The following is an 18,946-nucleotide window of genomic DNA, read 5'->3' as shown; positions in this document are numbered from 1 at the left end:
GATAAAGGAGAAGAGAAAGAAGAGAGAGAGAAGAAAGATGTATGCAAGAAGAAAAAATCCCAAGCAGAAAAGCTGCTTAAAAATTAAAAAAAGGAATAGTTTCCCCCAACTTTTTCCAAAGGAAGAAGAATAATGAAGGACAGAGAAGATTGACAATGATTAATAAAAAAGACAAATGTAAACAGAAGAAGAATGGGAATTAGGAACAGCCATGGTGTTCTTCAACACTGATTTAACTAGGTATTCACAGCTCCCTAAAAGCTCCTTTACCATATTTTGTACAATTTACAAAGGCAAGACTGAAGAATGCAACCATGAATGATTGATCGATTTAATCACTCTGAAATATTATTGTTTGAGATATAAATTAGTCTCTAGTGATATAAAGATCATATGAGGTCAGTCTAGGAGAGTCAAGAAGTCAACAAGAACATGGAGGGAATGGTTTCTGATCTCCCATATTTGTCTATAATTTAGATTTCTTGGGTCGTTGCTGGCTATTATTCTTTATTACAGATGGAGATTAATACCTTTGCTCAAAGAAACTTTGTTAATCATGTGACATGTTAATGCCTCAGCTCTCTTACTTGAATCATCTGACTATAATAAAATATATCTTGAAGGAGAATTAATTCCTTCCATGTAAGCATAATTTGTAGATTTTTCAGATACTGAGCTTTTCCAGACAATTAATTATGTCAAAGGCTTCCTGTCCTATTGACACACCCAATGTTTCATTTTATGCTAATGCTCCAAGAAGCAGGCATACTATTTTTCAATGAGAAGCTCTATTAAGTAAAACCATAATGACTTTTTTAGCACCTTAGGACATTAGTACTGTTTGTGAAAAAAAATCAGTATAGGACTTCAGTTAAAAAAAAGTACCCAGATGCAATAAATGGTTGTTCTTTAGATTTAATGCTCTCCCACAACAATTTTGGCTACTCTATCCTACAATCTTCCCGGCATACTAGATTGCTGCTGTATTAGAGGGGGATTTTTAAAAGAACTTTAGGATGTGAAAGGGAAAAATAGTGTCTTATTTTGGTGAGTAGATTTGCTTCCCCTCCTCCACAAATAATACAGATCTTTTTGTAGCAAAGTGGGAAAAAGTGACCTACAAACCTGAGAAATAATTTTAGCAAATAATATCACAACCCTGAGGACAATTTACAGGGTAATGACTGAATCTAGAGCAAGTTAAAATAGTAGCAAATACAATGAAGGAAAAGCATCATTAAGCTAAAATAACGTAAAAATGTATTCCACAGACTGCTTACCTTGAACTTTCAAATATCAGCTACATTTCATTAAACAGTCAAGAATAAGTGAAATTTAGTTTATGGTAAGCAATATAATCAATGTTAATACCGTTATGCTCTAAAAATAAGTATATTTTTTTCCTCTTGCTGTAACATGATGTGATTTCTATAACACTGCTGTTGAGTATATTGTATTGGATAACTGTTTCCAATTTATTCCCTGACCCTTGATAACTTGCTCGCTTGGTGACTTACTAGGCTAGAGAGCTAATTGGTCACTTGAGTCTATACCTATGCCACTAACTGGAGATACTTAAATGAAGTCTGTAAGTTAGAAGTCCAGTCCTTTTCCAATCCAAAAGAAAGAAAAAAAGAAAAAAAAAACCACCAAAACAAACAGGTCAATACTTCCCAGACGACAATCCAAATCTGCCAGAAGGAATCACTGCCTCTGGAGAAGCATCTTTCATTCTCTGATTGTGGAATGAGCCTGTTTGCCCTACATTAACTTCAGTATCTCAAATCACCTTTAAGAAGTTTGCTAGGTTGACTATGAATCATTTTAAGGACTGTTTTATTTTCACTTTGTGGATTTAAGTAATAATGATAATTTCCTCCCTCTCTTTTATTCAAATAATTATTGTAGTTCATAAAGGAATGCTATGCACTGCATAAGTCAAGTCACAAACCATAAGTGTGACAAAAAACTTCTCAGACAATCGCTTTCAGCTTGATTTACATCATGACATGTAGATGCCAGTCCTGTGACTATCACATTTCAAAAGAGTCTTCAAGACACAGAGTATGTCAGATTTTTAGGATTAAGCCAGAAATATTTCCTCACTGAAATTATCTTATAAGATTTGGGAAATATACTTTGGAAGATGGTGAGTGAAAAAAATTTCATATAAGATAGAGTATGTCCTCACAAATTTATGTACAAATTATTCAGAAAAAAGTTACCAAGATATTATATTACTATTATTATTTCACAATTCAACAGAAGAAATCAATGGCTGTACTGATTCTGATGAGTGTTCCACTTAGTCCATAAGTATTTCCACAAGCAAAAATCCATGGCAAAATAAGAACAGAGCAAGCATATTCCGCATCCCCTCTCCCCTGCCAAGTACTCTCCCATCCTATAAATATTTTTAGCCCTAAGGATTTCCTCAGTGCATTGTGGTTTGTCTATTCAGTAACTGCTAGCAGGGTTTTCTCCCAACTATTTGTCCTCTCCTGACCACCCACAAAATTATTTCAACCACAGCAGCCTTTGTCAAGGAGTTTCACAAGTCTACTCTCTTATGCATGAAGAACTACTTCACTAAGCATGAAGAACCTGACTTTCACTAACTTAATTTGGTAGCCCATGGTTGTTCTACTGGAATCCCCTGCTCACAGTGCTCCTAATCTTGCAGATCTCTACTATACCTCCCTTAACCTAGATTTTTTTTCCTAGGCTGCAGGGGCCCAGACTACTCACTTCTTTAATGAACACTGTTCCATATCTTCAGTCATCGCTCTTGCCTCTCATCAAACATTTTCCAGTTCAAGATGCACTTTTTGAGATGACATGGGGAAACAAACACGCTTTCTACTGGTATCTTGTTTGGCTAACACCTCCAGATCTTTTCATCTGTGGTTTAAGAAGCTACTGCTCAAATCAATTTCTAAAGAGAACAGCTCAGCTGCTATCTCATTCTGGTTATGGGTTTCCAAATTCCTGCGTGTATGGACCTGTGTGAATGGTGGAGAGAGTAATAAAAGGAGGGATTAAAAGTTGTAAGAATTTACTTACAGGTGATCCTGGAGTTATTCTTGATACCACTAATGGCATTTTTTGATCTACACCACCCTAGAGGAATGTCAAGTAAATAACAACCATAAATATATCATTATAATAAGCATAAGCAGCATTTAAAACAAGTAATCACTTATTTTTGCTTTTCTATAAACTTTATGCTCTGTCATTACAGGCAGGGTTAGTAAGATTGAATTTTCATCAGTAAATGAGGGGGAGGGTGCGGTGTCTTTAAATCTACCAATTTTCAGTAAACTAGACCCAGTGTGTTTGCTTGGCCATATATTTAATAGGCAATAAACAGATCAAATGCAGCATTTATTCTAACCCTACCCTTCAAGTAAGCCTAATTCAACACTTGAACTTGCAAGGTGGACAGTGTTCTTAGATGTTGTGATGAACCTGCAAGGGATCAGGTAGGATCAAAGTTCCAGACAACTGTGCTCCCTTATTCTCTTTACGTGTTGTTCTATCACTGCCCCACCAATAAATGCTCAAGGTGAAAAGATCAAACTCTGCCCCAATTTTGATATTATGGCTACTTTACACTATCTGCTTAAATGGAATTTCAGTGAGGGAATGTCAAAAATTTACAGTAGTCAATTATCAATAGTAATTTCCATTTTCTTCATAAATTAATTTTCACTTTTCCAATACGATTTTAAATGGATATACTCAATTGGATAGCACAAACTGTTTAACTTGTTTTAGAATACAGAGGTCCAATTTTCCAAAAGTTGATGCCTTAAATTAGGCTTCCAAGTTCATATTTAAGCAGCCAAAGAGGCAGTCTGCTTTGGAAATGTGCCATGCCCATAGTATATGCAACTAAAAACCACAGAACTAGTAAAGGCTTATTTCTGTAAATGTTGCTTTAGCATTTAAGTATTAGGCTGCTACTTCTAAAAACTCTCAGTCCATAAGAAATTCCTGTAGAATATACATTGCTTTCTCCATAGCATTGTATTAAAAATGAAAAATAATCATAAAGTCAAAGCATAGTGTCTCTATAAACCATTTAAAAATAACTAAAAGATTGCTGTTTTACCTTCAGATTAAATCCAAACTTCCCATCTTCATCTGGTATGATACGCACCAAAAGTAGATCTCCCTCAATTAGGTCATTCTGCAATACATAGAAAAAACAAAACAAAACTTTTCTAATTTTTAAAAGACAATAGCAGCAAATTAGGAAATAGTGCATCCAAATTTAGATGTGTTGAACAAGAATACTCTCCGTGAATCCACTTTTAAAACAGGAACAAGCTAAGGTTACAGAATATACTCATGATTGTAACCTTTTAAATTGTAAAAATAGCAACATACATAACAGCAAATATGTTCTCTGCTTGCTCTGTCCTAACACTGTTACTCTCATCTCAGCTTTCTGAATTGACAGCTCCTATTGAAATTTTCAATGTGTTGTCTTTACTAAACGTGACTTAAAAGGAAAAAAAGTTAGGTGCAACACATTTGAATCAATTCTGCTCTAAGGACTATGAAAGCGAGTACTTTTTCCCCAATTTTTCTCCTGTAAATGGGTGCATTGGTATCTTCTGCAAGAGATCCACAAACCACAAGGATTAAAAGTTGGCAGCAGCTACTGGACAGGCAGGTGAGGAAGCTGATCAGCACCACTCTGGAACAGTCTGGAGGAAGGGGAGGAATGATCCACTACCATAACGCTAGCAGGGAGCAGCTGCTCTCTAGCCAGCACAGAATTCAAAGGATGATGTTTAGCCACCCTAAAGAGCAGACGCCTGGGATAAAGCAGAGTTGTGCCTGCCATCAAGACTTACAGCAGCTTGAGTTATCTGATCTTTCCTTGGAAGAATAAGATTTAATCACATAAGTATTCCCATTCTACTAGGAACTTCCCCTGGAGATGCTTCTGGAAATCTGAACACTAAGGAAATCAATGTAGTTGGCAGGCTTGCCTATCATACTGTGTACACTATCTTGGATAAATTTGAGTAGTAAGACAAGATTTATTCTTACTGCTACATAAAATATTCTCATCCTGGAATATATCCACACTTTTTGTGGGTTCTTAATCTACAGTTCAAAGCTACATTTAGTATTAGTTTTGACTTCAAAAGAAGGCAATTGACCATACCTTATCACAGTAGTACTGACTGGAATCTTCCGTTGAGCTACTTTTTGTAATGTTGTCATACGTTTCTAAGAACTGTTTATCAACCCCTTCCAACGGGTAAGGGCCAGAAATGTTACCAACTCCATTGGGAGACTGAGCCAAGGCTTTAGGTGAGGTACGGGTCAGAGAACTCCGCGTTGGACTGTTTCCCAATACATTCCTTCATTTAAAAAGGATAAATAAATATTACAAAGATATCATTATCCAGATTTTTAAATTAAATAGTAAAAATATACAAATGTACTGCCTAGTTAAAAGAGCAAGCCAACTTTATACTTTAGATTTAATACCACTTCTTGAGATGCAGGGTAACAGGACTGGAGTATGACCTAAGCCTATCATTTGATCAGTGGACATCCAGAAGAATGGACAAAACAAAACTAGAGTAGCAAAAATATTTTTAACAAAATATTTGGATGTTAGCAGTGAAAGGCACTGTTGCAATGGTACAGGAAATCACAGTAACACGAAGAGAGCCGAACCCCAGGAGAAAGGTACTTCAGTTGCCAATCCTAACCATGAAAACCTTTTGCCATGATTCCACTCTCATTCTTGCAAAGTACTTGTTTTTCATTCCTCCCTCTTATGAGTGCCATCTCAACCTTATCCCTCTGGGAGAACGTGCTTTGCAGAAAAGCCATGGTAAATTGTCACAGAAATAGGAAATGAAGTGACAATGAAAAGTTTAATGACAGTTAATACATTCTGTCATTGAGGTAGCTATAACCATGAAGAAGGACCTAGAATTAAATGGGGGTGCAGACCTGACCTAGTAAGTCAAGAACCTTAAAATTCAAGGATAACAAAAATGAGTAAGTAAACGAACACCTCAAATCTTAGAATTGGCCTAATTGCCTAGTCATGCTCCAGGACCATTCAAACATTCATTTAACTACATGCCCTCTTCTGAAGAGGATGAAATGCAGACCGCTGTCTAATACAATGAAAGCCCTTCTTTAATTGGATTAAACTCACAGATACCATACATACGAACTGCTCCGTCGTTATAAATACTATGTAGTACATTGTGAAAACCTCTGTCCTGGAGAAAGCTCAGGTATAGTTCAGACACTGTTTCATATCACTAACATACAGCACTGCAGATGGCAAAAACTGAGTCCCAGCTACTTGTATTACCCCGCTGCAGACACACCTTTCACTTACATGATAGATCATCACGCTCAGTGGCAGTACATCTTGCAAGAATAATCTGCACTGCTACTGACAGCCCAGTACTGCAATGAAGCATATTTGATCCTTGGAAGTACATGGGCTGTTAGTTATTTATTGCAGTTTATCCCTAAAAGTAACATCAAATTTTCACAGGGTTATAGCAGCAGAAGTATATGCAAGTAAACCCTGGCACTGAAATTTGTAAATTCAAGCATTCTCTCTGCTCTGGTACTAGTGTAACTGTATATGTGAGCTTTTCTGAACCATTTCCAGCAGCCACTGCTAGCTGTCAACAAAGTAATACTACACTACAGAGGAATGTAGCTTAGGCTTTTAACATACAGGACTCACATTGCAGCAAACTTTAATAATGCAAACACTTATTTCTTGGCATGTGGACATCTGACTGTAAATGTAAACATTCTGAAAGCTGCCATCAAGCCAACTTATTCTTGCCATAATATTTCTGATGTTCAGTTATACTATGTGGACTTGGCAATGGGAATGAAGTGTTTTGTGCAATACTGGCAGAATTTTCAGTTATTACAGAAAATATTTTTTCAGTGTTTGGGGGATATTCACTTGGTACTCTCAATAATTTGAAAATCCTTTTAAGTAGTGAACTACAATGACGCTTAAAGGAATTATACTGTCAAAATTTTGGTTTTATCATCTGATAGCTTCCAGGACTCTTCATGATTCCTGTGAGGTCAATGGTAAGCAAGTAGGAACATTGTATATGTAAATACATCCTAAAAAGTTTTTCAGAACATAGTAATTAAAAAAAAAAAAAATCAAACAAAAAAAACCCAAAACCCCAAAAAAACCCGAAAAAAAACCCCAAATAAGTTAAGATTACAGATCATAAAGATTTTTCAGTGTAGAAAAAAAATTAACAATACCAGAAAAATATGACAGATTATTTCAGTTAATGCCTTCTGGCACTATATAAAGAGTTACCAGCTAAAATTACCCGTGGATTTTTGCATCATTAAACTTTTACAACAGTTTTTAACCAACTTTTTTGTTAATAGTGATTAGGGGTGTATTAGGACTTAATACTTTGCACATCCTGATCCAAAAACTTAATTTTTTTTCACAAATCTTTACAATCTTCATTGGTTGATACATATATTTTTGTCTTCTTACCATACAAGACCAGTACTTTGAAAAAATCAATTCAACTTATGTATTTTATTATATATCAAAGCTAGGGATTCTATAGTAGAAAGTTCAAAGAAAACTCACTTTGGTGATTCTTGTTCAGATGACCTGTTAAAAAAACAAACAACTAAATGAACCTCAGTTAAATCTTCAGGAAAACAAGAACTAAACTAATAAAAAAAAAAACCTATGCCTGCATAAAAGCCAAAAGGTGTGCTCACAGTAAATGCAAGAATACTTAATCCTATGCTGAAAGTCTGAATCAGGCAATTATGGAATTTATGAAACACTCAACAAAAATCCCAGGGCAGCTGTAACCACTCACTTCCACTTTTGGCACAAGCCCAGCTACAGATAACACCCATCTGCTACCACACCTTAAACTACATAGGAGTTACAGAGGCAATTATTTAGCAAGACACACTACATCATTTAAGGAAGTTTTACATGTGGATCACAAAGACTACAGATGTCACTGACTGTATTTTGTAAAAAGTTAAGTGTGGTAAAATCTTTATGTATAGGTAACAAGAAATGAGCATAGGCTGCTTCAGAAGCATGAATTTTCTCACACATTCTCATAATTCAAGAGCAGAACAGATGTTGACAGAGAACTTTAAGACAAAGCATAAATAAAGCAGAAGTGGTTACACAGATGAGGACAATCTAGCATAGAAAAGAAATCAAAATCTGCAGTACATAACATTTTCCAAGGCATTCAATTAGCTTCATCAGAAATCACCTGAAACAGTGAGCTAAACTGTATTACATCAATTAAAACCATAGCTGTGATAGTAAGGGTAAATTTGAAAATAAAAGTTACCAAAAAGGCACTTGTAAAGCAAAGTAAGTTTAAGGCAGATGGGATAGCTTTACAAATTGAATTAAGTAATGACCAAAAAAACCTGGAGTGATATAAGTCCATGCTGGAAAAATACAAACATGAAGTAGTTTGGTTTGAATGTAGAGCTGTTGAATTGTCAAGTTATAGGAGTGAATTCATAGTATACAGTAAAATTTTAATTACTGTTCTTTAAAAGAACCTCAATACTAAGAATTACGCACTGCATTTTGTCAAAACTACAGTAGAAATAGGAGCAGTATCAGTCCAGTTAAGTTTTCTTCATATTCTAGAACACATAAGAAATTCGTCCTTGAGAGGCAGAGATGGTGAAGCATGATTCCCTAAGAATCTGTGGAGCTTCGGGTTGCGTGTACTTTTATTTTTTTTTTTTTAAAGCACTAAACTTCTTCCTGTTTTACTGCAGTCATGCCCCTCTTCTGATTCCACTGACATCCATCCCCACTCTCCCACAAATACCTCTGGTTCTTTCTTGCAATGCTTAAAGTATTTTTACCCTCTAAGTGCCAGCAGTGCACAGCAGATCCTTTGGGAATGTGCACTTACTGGCTGCCTGATCAGCCCACATCTAAATGGAACAGACAACCATTTAACTTGTACTGTAATTGCTCAGTGAGAGGATAAGATCAACTTAAGGTTTTTTTTTTCTCCCTGCCCAGTCATTGACTTTCACTAATCTTGTAGAAAACTTTGCGTCTTTGAAAACTAGACTCCTACACTAGATTTGACTGCGATCATCCAGACATTCTAAAGTGGGAACAGAGGCAGACAGGCAGTGCAATGACATAAGCCTTATTTCCTTAGGAAGTCATGCTAAAAATAAAAAAAAACATTGAATTTATTTTCGTTTAAGCTAATTGATTTCCTTGTGAGGCAAAGAACAATGAAACTGTACGTCTTTTCTACATTTTGCCATAGTAGAGCTACAACTCTATTACCAAATTCTACGTGGAATTCACATTGCCATAAGTTAACCCCTTTCAAAAGCCTTCACCAAAAATTTACACCCCGCAAAACTGTGATGCAAACAGACACAAGGTCCCTATTTTAATATAATATCCCCGTGATTTCCCCCCAAATAGAGCGAGGTCATTTGAGACAGAAATCAACAACTTAGGCTTCCATTCATTTACTGTAGCATATTTTTCCTCATCTCACCAATACATTTGGAGACTTAGATGTGGGATATAAATTCTTAGTAATATTTGCTGAAGGTTTATCTATTGAATTATTGCACTTTAATTCAAACATATCAGCACTGAAGGAGTTACTGAATCATTCTGTAACCTTTTAAAGTGGAAAAAGGTAACCAAAAATTTGACCTAGAAAGAGATCAAATTCAACGCTTAAAAGAATTCATCAGGGACAACGCAGCTCTGTCTTCTTAAACTCCTTTTTAGCTCAGCATGCTATAGCTGCAGAATTTTGATCTCCACAAAATAGTATTTCTAACATTTAATTACTCACTGATATGTTAACGTGAATAACTAGATGATCTTTTCTGGCTGTACAGTATTCCACATTTTACTAACATATCTACCTCATTTCACAACATAGGACAAGGACAATATTTGTAAGTCAAGAAAAGAGAACACTCACCAGACCAGCCATTCAACTTTTTCATCAAGAAAAAGTGCCCTTCCTTGCAAGGAGATTAAGTTTTCCATTGGTGCAGCTAACAAGAAACACTTCAAAACTGCAGGTAATTTCTCCTCCTTACTCCACAATATATCTAAAATGATGCCATTTCCATCTTTCACTCACTACGAATTGCCCTGTCAGTGATAATCTTTATAATAAAACTCTGCCCTGAAAAAAAACCCAACTAACTCTCCTCTTCTGTCAGGAGGACAGAAAGGAAAGGTCTTAAGGAAAGACCCCTCCTCCCCATTTCAGTGTGCCCTACCAGGGAGTTCTGCTATTCTGAGAACTGAGGATGATAAAACTACAGCGGAGTAAAACCCCGAGAGAAAAGGGACAACTGAAACAATAGAACTGTAGCAAAACTCCCCCTCTACAAACAACTGAAGGAAACATCTGTAGGTTTATGCCCTTGTGGTGTTCTTGAAGTTCTTAAAGCTTCTTTTATTGTAACACCTGCAGGGCTGGGGAGACTGAGTGTGCCAGCACTTCCATCATCACCTCTTTTCTGAGGGCTCACCATTAAAACTGGGATTATTATTCATAAGCCGAATAAGCAGAAGATATTTACAGCAGCACTTTTTTGCTGCCTTTTAGAGAAATTTAGATACAGAATGACTTGCACAGTTAACGTTCAGCATTTCTATGAACAAAACCACTGCGTAAGAAGGCCACGTAGAGTCTTTGTACTCCATACTTAAGAGTACCATTACAGGAAAAACTTGTGGACTTCATGGTATAAACAAGTTTTTCAGTGATTTTCTATGAATTCCAAACATTCACATTTGTAAGCTGCTGCCATCACCCATAAAAGGATACTTTCAGTTACTCTGCATTGCCCCTATGGACCGTATTCCAGTTTACTGACTTTCCATAAAAGTTTCATGTATTCTGATACTCTGCAACTGCTTGGCTTGCTGCAAAATTTCACTTATCACCAATTTGCAATTCAACTTTGAGACTTTCTTTTTGGATGCAAAATGATTGTTTTTTGAACTGGCAAGGAAAGTGTAGTACATTTTAATAAGGACATATATTTTAAAAGAAAGGTTTACATGTAAGCAAAATATATACATGTACTATTTTCATGTATATTTGAGTGGATAAGCACAGTAGAGTTCATAAAAGTCTATTAGTAGTAGTTTTAAAACCTTAATTTGAAACTAACTGAAATGTTCTGAGATCCATTGCCTAGTATTAGAAGGACATCTTCCTTGAGAAAGACCGAAGTACATGAATAAGGACAACGGACTCTTGTGAAATGCAGCAGATTTTGTAAGAACAAGGGAATTGAACAACATGTCTACATATGATTAAAAATTAAGGATAAATAAAAAAAAAATTAAACCTGGTTATTTGCAGTTTTCTACCAAGAAAGTAGTTACTAGGACTTGGCTGGACACATCTGAAGTGTGTCCAGTGTGTCATCAACTGTAGTGCTTTAAAAATTCTGTTCACAACAGTAATTATATTTTAGTTAAAATAATGATTTGTTCCCATAGTACATTCATCAAATCTCACTATGCAGCTACAGTTTATTGTCTATCAAAATGGTAAGCTGAAAGAATTGAACAAATACAGCATACGTTCAGGAAATCTATTTTCAGTGCAATACCTTCACCAGATGATGCATCACACTTACACCAGGATCGTATATGCACTTCCAGAAATTCATAGCATAGTGCAAGTGAATTTCCTTTTTGTATACTAGTTCATCATTTCATTTCCTTCCCTTCCAACTCTGGCACTGTACACATTATGCCATCTATATCACCAGCAAAAGATAGTTTTAGAATATAAGTTAAAGATGTTTGTAGCTTTACAAGCATGCTTAAGAGAAACACTTATGCAGGAATATGTTGCATTTATAACAAGTGGAATTGTAGACTCAAAGCAATTTAGGTTGGAAGAGATCTTGAGAGATCAGCTAAACTCTTGTTCAAAAAACAGTCAACATCAAAGTTCGATGAGGAAGTTCAGGTCCTTGTCATGTCATGTTTTGAGGTTCTCCAAGGGTGGAAACACCTCCACCTTTCCCTCAATGTGTTTGAGGGCTTAACCAATCTCAGTGTGATTTTTTCCCGCCGCCCCCCACACTGTCTTTTGAGCATTTCCCTTGCTGTAACTTGTGTCTATTGCCTCACATGTTTTTGCTGTGCACCTCCAAGAAGAGTTGGCTCCGTGGTCTTGATAACCCTTTTTTGGCAGAGCAAGGCAACAATGCGACCGACCCCTCCAGCCTTTGGGTTCTCCTCATACATTACATGCTCACATCTATGAATAACTAGCCAGATTTATCTCACCAATCAGTATGATTTTATATATAAAGATCTATAATGCCTGATCTGTCAGTAAGTTTTTCTTACTGACTGATACTATACCTCGTCACTTAGAAACATGTTTTACAATAATCGTCTTTCTGAAATACAGGTTAAACAGAAAATTTCACAGCTAATCTTTTCTGTTAGTCTGACTCTACTCTAAAATACTACCAAAACACTTGTTCCTACGCAGTCTGCTGTTCTAAACCAAACATTCATTTTTGGTTTATTTAATTACAGAGTGAACAAGAAAAACTGAATACAGTTCAAGTAGCATGAGCCTCCACAATCAGGTTACTTTTCCAAGCCAATAATCCATTTTTTTCCCTTAAGATAGCACCTTATATACATAATTAAATTTATATATTCTTACTAACATGTACCCTTTCCACTCAGAGAAGTGTGTTCAAAAACATGAAAAAGGGCATTAAGAGGGCAAGCAACAGCTATATTAACACTCTAAACTATTCCACCCATAGTATAAAAACATTTTAAAAGCACAAGCCATTAAACCTGAATTCACAAGGTCAAAAATAAGCTCTGCTCCTCACATAAAGGAGAAATTGGTCCTGCATAGGTAACATAAGATTATCCTGAACCACAAAGAAACCTGTTTGTTTCAGTACCCTTTGCTTCTAACACCACCTTGTCTGAAACACCAGTTCACTTCTGTGGGACAACATTCAATTAAGGGGCAACTGTGGGAGTTGGTAACAACACATGGTCTTCCCACAAAGCCGGATTAAAACCTTAAATCCATGAACAGGGAAAGAGTGGAGGATACTTTTCCCTTTTCACAGGGACTGGCTGGAAACCATGCAGCTTCCCGCAGCTGTTTTCTTGGAGATTAAGAGCATTAAACAACAGAGTGGTTTTCAGTTTTCATTTCTTGACATTCATTCATTCACTTTCATTTCTCATTTCACTGTGAAGTGTGAACATCTGTATCACACCTCAGGCACCAGAAGATGCTTGAGAAAAAGGAAAAGAAACATACAGGGAAAATTAAAGTTCAAAGCTCTTTAAATACTACTTGGTTACATGTCTATGTTTTCATGGCAAACCTTGGACCTTGGTATTTTTAGTTCACCAAGTGTTTAAAATGCATATTATTGAAACATTTTAATCTACAGGTTTTTAATTTACAACAAATACTTGAACATAAGCAAACAAGCAAACTCATTTTAATTGTTTCAATGATCACTTATTTACTTGAAGGTAAAGGGTAAGCTAGTTTCTTTCAATTTTTTTTCTGTTCTTGTAACAGTTCATTGGTGAAGGATCCTACACAAACTACTGCATGTGATCAGCATTAAGGTACATTCCCTACATATTAGCTACATTTAAAATTTATTTTTAGAAAAACAAATGTCAATACTGAGAACCAGAACTTGCACTGAGGATAGACAGTACAGTCTTTCAAGACAAAAACTGCCATCTGATACAAGATCAAGCATGTCAGAGTACACGATTCCAAAATATAATCAGCTTATTGCCCCAGTTGAAGCCAAATTAGATTTGAAGGTTACTGCTTAAACCGAAGACATTTTGGAATTTCCCAACCCGGTCCTGAAACAGTGTCACATACTTCAATACGACTACTTCATTTTTACTGTTGCCTTTTGCCCTCAGATGACACAGCAGCATACAGATTGCATTAGTGTCATGGAAAGGCCTATCAGTAACGATGATTTGTTCCTTTACACCAGCGAGGCTTTCCTCATTCCAAATTTGGAAACCCTAGCGGTACCTTTATCAAGAAAAACTGCAACAGTCTTAATCTTCAGGTACCATACAAGGCTAAAAAAGGGAAAACTTATCAAAAAGAATTCCCTGCACAAGTCCATCAGCCTGCCTTTAAAAATAACCAGCTGTGGCTTAAACCTGTTACACTGAAACGGAAACATTTTTCTCAAAGACAGGCTTTTCCAGGAGCTCTATTCAGGCTACCTGTCAGGATAATAGATGGTCAGGATGGGTTGATGCCAGGTAGCCTGTTGGTATGACACAACTTTGGAAAAAAAAAAATCCAAATTAAAGCAGCTTTTCAGCAGAGATAACTTTAGAAATAATAAAGCCTTATAATACAATTTAATTTATTTTATTTTCTATCTTAAAGGAAAGCCATAAGACTGCATATTCATAACTCTGCCCTAATGCATACCTCAGTGTTTAAGGACATCTGAAGATAAGATATGTAACCTCACAGAATAGAGAGGTTTTCTACCTTGCTTTAAATAAGAAGTGTAGTAAGTCAGTAGCAGCAGTGCTTCAATGAAGAAGCCAAGACTAGGGAAAGCCAATTTTAACTGAAAAAGAGTTATCAAACAAATGCACTTACTAATTAGTATGTTTTATCTTAATATTATTTTTGAAATCATTTTAAAAACAAAATAATAGAAGTACTATGTGCATATGTATGTAGACATGGGATAAATATAGTGACAGAGCAAGTACAACACAGACTAGATTACCTGTTCTGAACTGGTGAGGCATAGCCATAACAAAAAGTGTGGTATAACACAGAAAGCCACCTACGAGGCTTCGGAAGGCTCAGTGTGGGCTCCATGTCTGTGTTAGTGTTAATTTTTTCAGTGGCAGTAGCAGTCAGATGAGTTGGAGAGCAGCAGGGCAACAAAGAGGAGAAAGAACTGACAGGGGAAGCTTTCTTGACAAAGGCTGGGGAGCCCTGGGCTAAACAAAAGTCCTCTTGAAGTCCTCTTCAGCACTGTCTTTGATGACAGGTTTTGTATACAGCTGTGATTTGAGATGGTTGGCTTAGATAGGCAAACCTATTCATGCCCTGTGAATAAAGCTCTATTTAATATATGTTAATTTGGGATTAGAGCAATTTTTTGTCTATAATACACATGTAATAGACAGTTCCAATCTTTTCTGCAGACACTAATCTGAGAGAGAAAAATTGCTTCTTTTCAATATGTCTGAGCCTCAAATTGTACTTGACTGTGAAAGTACCTTAGCTAATTTGGGTAGCACAAGCAGTCTAGCTACATCAACACAAGACTCACAAGCTTGCCCTGGTTTTCTGTAGTTCACCTATGCACGTGGTTCACTCTATTCTCTAATTTTCTTTTTTCCAGTCACAGCCTGTAGGATATACCTCATAAGTTTCAGTTAGAAGGTAGAATGTTCACACAAAGTACATTTAAAAAAAAAATCACTGTATTCTTCAGAGAAACAATATAATAAATGACAAAATATTCTTGGCCCTCATCTCCAGCATGCTTGTTTAAAAGTATTTAACAGTCAGCATAGTTCTAGGTGTTGATACGTTGACACAGTGCAACATATTTAAAGAAACAGAAGAAGACATGCTAATAACTGATGTGTTTTATGCCCTCTAAGAGCTGTTTCACATAATTTGTTTTCTAAACTGTGTGCTGTTTTATAGAAAGAAAACGGAACTTGATTGATTCCCTTAAGTGAGTAAACACAGCAAGGAAGAAAATTGATTATTAAGAAAATAGTTATACTGGGTATTGTCAAGAGGTAAAAAAAGGTATACAGGTAAACAAGTGCAGATGTACTCTGCCAGCAGTGGTGGCTTCTACAGTTCTGATGCCCACCAAGGTTCAAAACGTGCCTTGGTAGAATTAGGTACACAGTAAGTCTTGTTATTCGAATTTTACCTATATATTTGTCTCAAAAAGCGCTATATCACAACAGATCAGTTTGAAGGTAGGTCTATCTTCGAGCACCTGTCATTTTGACAAAAAGGACTTAAGACATTACCCAGGGGCTGAAGTGAAACAGGTGAAAACTGTCACCCCCACCCCTGAAATTCTGATGGCAGCCTGAAAAATAGAGAAGAGCTATATCCCGTGCTAACTGCAGCTTGCACAGTCTTGAGCTTCAGCTATAGTAAATGAGATTGATGTAAACATATTTAGTTTACAAAAATCAAGCAGCTGCACGATTATAAGATTTGAGGTCCCAGACATAACAATTCAACAATTAAAAATCAGCATCTCAGTTGTTTCCTAGTAGCTCTCCAAAAATTTCCACATTTTTTTTTTCATATCAAAGCTATTCATTAGTTAAAATTAGCATTAACTAACACATTTTTTGATAGTCTTGGATGGCAGGCTAGGCAGTAAAAAAAGAGCCCTCTAAAGGCAACATATGTTAGCAGGACTATAGGAAGATAATCTTGGCTCTCCTCTAAGGAAAAAGAAAACCGGATTTACAATTTCAATATTTTTCCATAACATGTTTCAATTATGTCAAGTCAAATATAAAGATCAGCATGGCAAAAAAGGGTAAGTTGGCTTTATCAGTACACTGAAAGATGATTTATAGATAATATCTAAATATTCCTGAGGTGTGGCAAAAGTCCAGGATGAGTGTTTGTCCATATTTAATATCGAAGAAACACAAGTTACTTTTTTTTTTTTTATAAAACAGATTTAGCTGATAGGGTAAGATTCCCTCTTTCAATAAAGCCTTCAGGGAAAGAAAGATTTGACTACACATATATACTTTATTTTACTTTACATCTTTTAACAAGGGGAGTGAGGCATTAATGACTACTGTAAGAATATAAAAGAAAAACTGGAATCTGAACTAACATCAACTGTTGAAAACTCTGGTGTAGAGAAGAATTTTTTTTTTTTTTATTTGTATGGTTAATGTATATTGTTTACCTCAATTGTTAAAAAGGAAAGTATTAATGACCATTTTACTTCACGAAAGTAACAGTCAATACAACAAAGGATCATTCATCCCATGTGTTACATTCTCCTTCCAAAACACTTCAAATTTAAATTCATCAGATTTATGCAAGCATTTTTTCAGTTATCTGCAGAGTATCAAATATTATAAACATACCCAAGCTGCCAAGAATGCATTGGGGATAAGATGTACAGAAAATTTGGTTTATATGAGGTGATAACAGTAGTCTTCTCCACGGTGAGTGATACTACTCAGATACAGCATAGTCATTTAGTGCTCAGAAAATAAACGAATGTGCTATTTTCAAATTTAGAACAACCTATTTTCACCGAGAAACAGCATAAAAGCAGGCTTTCCTACTCCATTCTCAGCAGGCATAGGAAAGGTGAAACAGGCAGGAAAGGAGAAAAAACTACAGGGGAAGAAAAGAAAAAGGAAAATAAAAGAAACAACATACTAACTGTCAGGACACAATCCGCCAGTCACAGAACACAGCATGGTAACTTAGTTTTCTGTCTACAGCTTCTACCCTCATCATCTCCTTTTATGGTCTGCCTCTCATTATTGTTACTCAGAAAATACTTCCAAAAGTGTATAATCTGTAAATGTTGAAGCACAGGAAAGACATGGCTTCCTATCTATGACTATTCACAACATCTAGAGGCATCACTTTTATATATTATCATGGCTATCACTCACACTATAGTGCTAAGGTTCATCTGACTTCCAGTCAGAAAAACAGAAAAACAATTCAAAACACCACAGTGACAAACTCCAAATATGCATACAACATGTTGATTTTTCCCTTCTTCCATAGAAACCTCTCTGCTGTAATGTAATAACAATACATAAATACCACCAATAAATTAAAATTTGAAGAAAGCTCTTTAGATCCAGAGTTTAAAGTTACAGTTAGTAGCTGCACACTATCACAGAGGTAGGAGAGTCCTATCAGCTTCCATTAATACATTACTTCTCAAAATACATCTTGCCTTAAAGTTACTAGGGATCACTAGAAGCCATTTTCCTTTTGCAACATTACAAAGGAACCTGCATTAATACATAGTATTCTCCCCAGCTGCAAGTTTTAAAGTAGCTCTGCCTTTTTTTTTTTTAAGACTGAACAATCAATGACTTTGTACATTATTTCTGAAGTTAATATTGTGTTAATATGAAGTCACTCATTAAGAAATGCCTTTGTAAGATAAGAGTGAAGCCACACAAATGTAATATATGAGCAAACAAATAATCAGTGCACAAAGATAGGTGCTTCAAGCCCTGGAAGCAAACCTAACAGTGGTTAGACTGCTGCAGGGGAGAACAAAGTTGGTCTTCAAGAAATACAGCAAAAATGCCTCAAGGCAAAAAGCAGAGACTGCCTTTAGATTCGCAATCTACAATTCCTCTGAGGAAGAAAAAGATGGACGACCATTAGCATTATTATGTTCTTGTGTTTACTTCAATGCAGTAACTCTTTCAACCGACAATGCTGAGCTGATGATGTGGAACATAAGTGAACTCTTAAGAGTTCAATAAGTCTTCCCCTCCCTCCCCGCACCCAAAAAAAAAAGGAAGAGTTTATAAAAGGTAGGAAAGGGATTCAGAAGCTACTAGGAAACAGGATATTACAGATATTAACAGGCATGCCTTAACAGCTTCTCTAATTTTACTGAGAACTCAATTACTGACAATTGTTTAGGCATGAAGGGCTGGGTTGTTTGTTTTTTTTAACTTGTCATTTTGTATCATGGCATTTGCAGTTTAGCAATTTGTCAAAATAAAGCTTATGCAAACATAAAACTGTTTGAACTCATTTTAATATTATAACCGATGATTGGTTTATACTAAAGCTGTTGGTTTTTTGTTTGGTGT

At 35.9% G+C, this 18,946-nt stretch overlaps 1 protein-coding gene across 4 annotated transcripts in view; it reads right to left on the bottom strand.

Annotated features, from left to right (window-relative positions):
* The window catches only part of PTPN3 (protein tyrosine phosphatase non-receptor type 3), a 177,737-nt gene that overhangs the window by 33,348 nt on the left and 125,443 nt on the right, over nt 1-18,946 (bottom strand). For all 4 annotated transcript variants that reach the window (XM_087759510.1, XM_087759519.1, XM_087759528.1 and 1 more), the window contains 4 exons: nt 7,643-7,666; nt 5,183-5,381; nt 4,115-4,192; nt 3,064-3,120 (listed from right to left, as the gene is read on the bottom strand). In XM_087759510.1, the coding sequence (XP_087615636.1) occupies nt 3,064-3,120; nt 4,115-4,192; nt 5,183-5,381; nt 7,643-7,666 (358 nt within the window). The remainder of the gene's footprint in view (nt 1-3,063; nt 3,121-4,114; nt 4,193-5,182; nt 5,382-7,642; nt 7,667-18,946) is intronic.

This window comes from Nipponia nippon, unplaced genomic scaffold, assembly GCF_047370975.1.
Source record: "Nipponia nippon isolate SJK-2023a ecotype South Korea unplaced genomic scaffold, ASM4737097v1 scaffold_1, whole genome shotgun sequence".
NCBI lineage: Eukaryota > Metazoa > Chordata > Aves > Pelecaniformes > Threskiornithidae > Nipponia > Nipponia nippon.
The sequence above is the reverse complement of the archived record's forward strand: the minus strand, read 5'-3'. Positions and strand labels throughout refer to the sequence as shown.